The following is a 6,000-nucleotide window of genomic DNA, read 5'->3' as shown; positions in this document are numbered from 1 at the left end:
AACTACCAAACCCTCTTCTTCACAGGGGTCTGACAGGAAAGATGCTGCTTTAAAGATTAGAGCGATTTTGACAGGACTGAAGCCAGAAGCAGACTGACAAGGATTAAACATTAAGGAAAGACCCAAGCTAGCTCACAAGGAGGAGAGAGGGGCTCACAAGGGATAAAAGCCATATTTACAAGTCCTTCACACTCAGGAGAAAGGCAAAGGAAATAACTACCCTCAGGCAGGCTTGTGAAGATACTTTAATACATCTGAAAAGAATGCATATACAAAGAACTTAGACATGAAAAAGCATTGGTTCAACACTAATGAGTCTACAAGAATTGAAATTGTGGAAGAGGGAGAAGATTCCCTAAGTCTTAAAATTATTTTAATTTGCAAACCAAAATGTATTTTTGGTAAAATTCTTATTACTGCAGATGGTCTATGTAGAGACACTGCATATGATCCTCAGGGGTTGGAGCCCCTCTTACAGGTTCAAGGTTACTCATGAGCAAAATGCAGAAAAAGGGGTTCCCTCAACTGGTCCCAGTATGGTGTCACACCAAACACCAGAAGCCCCTCCCTGCACTTCTTTTCAACTAACACAGATCTATCTTTCCACCTCTCCCTGAAGGATGCCAAGCCATCCAGCAAGAGATGCACCATCAGAGCCAGCTCCAAAACCCATTGCAGCACCTCCCAGGTCCCTTCAGGGTGTCCAAGCAGCCATCTATGTGCTGGTCATTGTAAGCATTTCTCTAATAATTAAGGACTGGCAGAAGGTAGATTTATTAAAAGCCAACTGACCCAGCTAGGCGTGCTTCCAAAGGCGCAGTTATTTCTTCAGCATGAGCCAAAAGAACATGATGGCAAAGATTAAGGAAGAGACCGGCAAGTTAGTCTCAAGTCTGATGGTGCATCCAGAGAAAATAATTCTCCTGTTCCTAAGGCTTCGTAACTTAGAGGATGGGGTATAAATTTATTACCTGCACAGTTAAAAAGCCAGGGCAAAGATACAAGGCAACTTCAGAGAAGATGTATTTTCTACAATCCTTCTTAGAGGAGCACCAGCTTGGGACATTTTGCTTTCCTGACTAAAGTCTGCTCATACCCAGGCTGCTGGCTGGCTGCAGAACAGCCCTACAAGGTCTAGAAACCAGAACTAAGTCTTGCCACACCAGCGTAAGGGGCAAGACTTCAGTTAAACAGCCTAAAATTAGTCTGTTATAGAAAAAGTCATTGAGCATGCCTTGATGTTAAACAAAAAAAAAAAGAATTAGAAAAACAAAACAAAAAACAAACTAGTAATGATCAGTGTCTTCTGATAATACACAATTACTCATAATTAACTAGTTTAAGTGAATTGAGGGGGCACTGGGGAATAAACACTAACATTCTCATCTCACACAGGGATCATGTCGGGGAGATGGGAGTGCAGGGCATTTGTCATTATTGCAAAAACAAATTTTAAAATTTGTATCTTTAGTTTGATTTTAACATTGCTTTTAGTATGACATCAAACACCAGCTTTGCAGAAGGGGCTGTGGAGGGACGTTCATAGCAGCACACACCTGCGAGTCTTCTTCGGCTCCGGGGGCTCCAGGGCAGCCAATATCGCTTCGTCAAATACATTCTTTAGGCCTTTCTGAAAAGGGGCAAAGAGAGAAAGGGGCAGTTTCATTTTTGATTTTTCACACAAACAAAACCCCAGAAAGCCAAGTGGCAGCCACACCCCTCTAAGGACATGGAGATTTGCCATCCCTAAAGCCTGCCTGCCCAGCGAAGCTCTGTACCACTGCTCTCAGCAGCTTCTGAGCAGAGCATCTCATTTTCAGAACATGAAAACTAATCCTCAGAGAGCAGACCAGTGCGCTTCACAAGCAGCAGAACACATGCACCAAAGTAATTTCCTTAAGGCAAATTTTATGAGTAACTGGCTACTCATATTTTACGTGCTAATAGCAAAGTAGAAAGTGCTGCATTCAGAAGGAAGAACTTAACCTGGAGCACACCTGCGACAACACACCCCCGTGTGTCCGTGGAGGAGAGGCAAGGTAAGTATGCAATTATAACCTTGTCCAGTACATGCTCTGGTCGGGCATCCAGCCCTAAACACCCCAGGGTTAGAAGCAGCCAGGCAGAGCCCACAAAGCTGCCATGGTAACAGAGAAGTCAAGCTGGGAGGAGTACAGAGGGGTACCATACACTCTGTTAAGGATTAAACTGGAGCCAGGAAATGCAACTTCAATAAAGTTTCATCAGTCATTTATACAAACAACTGCAATTTTTAATTTCAAAATTTAAGGACAAGCTACAATTGATGTTTTTTCCTTAAAACAATAAAAATCAGAAGCACAATAGTAAGCAGCAGCTTTACATCTTACAGTAAAAGGCTTTAAGGATCTATTATTTAGGAGCTCTACCATGTTAGGGAAAGCAAAAATTTTAACAGTTCATAAAGCAGTAGCAAGTACATCAATATTTCCTTCCCCCCAAGGACTGACAGATACTCCACACTAAAGCACAGACAGCCAAAGCAACAGCAAACATCTCACTGCACACAGGAGAACCAGAAAACTCTTCACTTTACATCATCATTTGCAGATTACCAGTTCAGGTACTTTTGTCATGCAAATACAGTTAAGAGTCACAAGTAGAAATGGAAAACACATCCACCGTTTCTTCCAGTTGGATTCAGGAAGATCAAACATCATCGCTCTTTTGTTTTGGTCGTTCTTTAAATAACAATGTAACCAAATCCTTTCCCCCAACAGCCTGAATTATAAAGCTAGCCACACCTGGCAACCCAAGCAGCAGGGAGTTAAGCGAGTCCAGTTCATGTTCCACAGTCACAACGTTTTACTAAAGATCTCAAGCACTGTTTTCAGTCCAAGAGCTAATACAGAGGTTGCTCTAAGATGGCAAGCAGGCACAACAGCTTTCAATCAAGGTGGTTTGATTCATTTTTAACCGGGTTTCTACAGTAGTGGGACAGAGGAAGCAGCAGCAAGAGGGGAAGAAGAAAGTTTAGAATATACAGCACTTCCTTTTGGGCTGAGTTTCCGGAGGCTCGAGGGCAGCTAGGATAGCCTCATCAAACACATTCTTCAGACCTCTCTACAAGACAGAGGGGAGGAGAAAAAACAGCAGCCAGGTTAGAGGATTAGAGAAAAACAAGCAGATACAAAGAGCATTCAGGAGCAGGCTGAATTCACAGAGGCAGTAAACAGATTTACTTTGCAAAAAAACAAAGTAGATCCCAGGAGAAAATCTCATTTAGATAACCCAGAAGTCAATGACAGAGACAGAACATGTGACAGGCCAAGTCAGACAAAATCAACACTCAGAAGGGCAGAGGCACAAACACAGCAAGAACATGGGGGAGGGTGCCACACAAATAGTGACGGTTTCCACTACGCTGAAGGAGTTTACAGGGGGATAAATCAAGTGCACAGCAGCTTGCCCCAGCAGGGGGACCCAAAAGGTCAGCTAAACCTTTTGTCATCACCCACTGTGGATAAGTGAATACCTCGGATGCACAGTATTGCTCACAACTCCCCAGGTCCAGAGCAAAGGCTCCAAACAACTCCTCTGCTTTGTGAATTCAGCCCCTGAATAACTGAAGGTCTCCAAATGGCTGGGAACACACATTCTGGGATGGAAGCAGGACCACCCTGGTAAGCCATCATCACTGGCAGTCACTAACTCCCAGTCTTTAGAAGTGATGCAATACCTTACCAGTGCTACTCTGACACTGGGAGCCAGCATGGAAATGGTGCATTTCAGTTATTCAGTTTAGTTGCCAAAGCAAGTGTAACCACATAAAGACAGGAACAGCTTTATGAGTGCAACAATTGGGATCCAACACCAGAAAAGCAGTCACAGAGCTGCAGGACTCTGCAGGGGTTACACTGGAGCACGGAGTACGCGCTGCATTTGCTGGAAGCACAAGAGGAACAGTGCAGGGCATTACCACTCCCACCCAAGTCTGCCAAGTTACATAGCACACCAGAAGTGAAACCTGGCTCAGTTTAGGCTAACTGGACTCGCCTAAATCTACTGTCATGAGTGCACCCTTCAAAAATTCAGGAGAACTGCTTTATGACAGCTGAAAGCAAACAGAAAAGCTTCAATTACATCCTGTAAACAATTGCAATCTATGCAAAAATAGTTTATTTTCAGATCATTCAAATATAACTGCTTTCTCCCTTACAGGTTATACTGGATATATCCCTTTCAGAAGGTCTTTAATCTTATTTTACTTAAGCACATATATAGGAGACCTCTAAGGCATTTAAGGAAGCTTTTAAGGCCATCACATAACATGCAAGATTACACTTGAAAGAACAACAGTTTAAGGAAACTACAATGTACATTCTGTACATTCTCCCCAGCAATTTTTCTTTTTCTTTAAGTGAGTTGCAGCTCAGGCTCACAAAAGAGCTAAAGACTTCCAATAAATAATGCCTCTGAAATCCAAATAGTAATTAGATTTAATTTCTCAGTGAGAATAAGGCTGCAGCATAAAATCAATTATGTACTGTTAAACAGATTAAGAACCCACGCAGGGCAAGAGTCAAGAAAACAATTTTACTTAAATTCTCCTATTCAGGGATTCCTCTTATTTTTGTATCGCCTGCAAGAAATTTGTTCAGCAGTGCAGAATTTGGGATCTGTGATACAAAAAAGGACTGGGACAAAATTGTTGTGAAAATGAACCAGGGTTAAAAGCCTGGATGACCAAGAGTAACAACATGAAGGGAAGAAATTGTGTTCAATTCCACAGGCACACAGGCCTGTTAAAATAATGACTTTTGTGTTACACTGGAAACAGGCTGAGATCAGGCTTCCTCTGTTTATGGACAGCTTAAAGCACTTTATGTATTTGTGTCAAAACTGGCAACCCACCATCAGGAGGAAAAAAGAAACCAAATTCAGCATTCTCTCTGGTGTGAGGTACTAGAATTGGGCTTCAGAAAGTGCAGACACTTGTACCCAAAAGTAACAGAAGTAACAATCACTGTGGTTGCAATCTGTCAGTCACCCTTTCCTAACAGCAAAGCCTCACCTACTTGGCACAGTAGCACTGGGCGATTTTGTAAAGCAAGGCTGGAGACAGACACTGAAAATGCCTTCATCGCAAAAAGGGATTCCACAATCTGAGGAAAGGGGGATAGAACTGGGTCTCCAATAGAGCAGTTATCAAAACCTGGGGAGAGGATACTCTGTCTTTACAGAAAAAACTCAACTTCTCATGACTCACAAAATACAGAAAGAAATAATGTCAGCTCCACGATTCTATGAGTATTAGCTACTGCGGTGTCAAAGTAATTTGTAAATTAGTTGGGAAGAAACAAAACACCCTGCACTGCTGAAGTGAACTGCACAGACAGCATCCAAGGCAAAGAGAGACTGAATACCCAGTTGAGTCTCACTTCAGCTAAAATCAGCTACTATAGCATCACCTTGCAGGTAAGAAAATAACCCTCCAGGCCAGGGAAGCAGCTGCCTTCTGTGTTCAGCAAGCTGCCAGTGAGATCATTGCAGGAGCTCCACACAACCCTTTGCAGATCAGTTACGCTGCTGTTCACCAGCTACTGACGACAGACCCAGGAAAAAAGTTTGGTGAGTCAACAACAAATGAAGGGAGAAAAATGGAGCATATGCAAACTGACTAGTTGTCCAGGTGAGAAGGCTTCTGAATCCTCCTCCCAGGTCACTCTTGACCACTAAAATGATCACTTGGTATACAAGCACTAACGCTCTGGAAGAAAATTCAGGCTGAGCTTCCAAGTGTATAAAGTTGTTCACTGCAACAGATACAGATTAGTCTATTGGGAAATAGAAAGAATAGACAAACACCAACATTTTTTGTCATATCAGCTCTTGCTCTGGTAATTCTAAATGATTCCATGCAATTTGAGCAGACACAAGCTCAAGACCAAAGCAAGTCCAAAGCTACAGAGGAAAGGGTCCCAGAGAGCAATACAGGACAAAGGTCCTGGCAGGTATTTA

At 42.7% G+C, this 6,000-nt stretch overlaps 1 protein-coding gene across 1 annotated transcript in view; it reads right to left on the bottom strand.

The window, feature by feature from the left end:
• Positions 1 to 227: 227 nt before the first annotated feature.
• Positions 228 to 6,000, bottom strand: part of CDC42 (cell division cycle 42) — a 27,574-nt gene continuing 21,801 nt past the window's right edge. The window contains exon 6 of the mRNA XM_009099375.4: positions 228 to 1,630. Within this exon, the coding sequence (XP_009097623.1) occupies positions 1,541 to 1,630 (90 nt within the window). The 3' untranslated portion in view covers positions 228 to 1,540. The remainder of the gene's footprint in view (positions 1,631 to 6,000) is intronic.

This window comes from Serinus canaria, chromosome 21, assembly GCF_022539315.1.
Source record: "Serinus canaria isolate serCan28SL12 chromosome 21, serCan2020, whole genome shotgun sequence".
In the NCBI taxonomy this organism is placed as follows: Eukaryota; Metazoa; Chordata; class Aves; order Passeriformes; family Fringillidae; genus Serinus; species Serinus canaria.
Note: the sequence above shows the minus strand (reverse complement) of the source record. Positions and strands in the feature narration are given on the sequence as shown.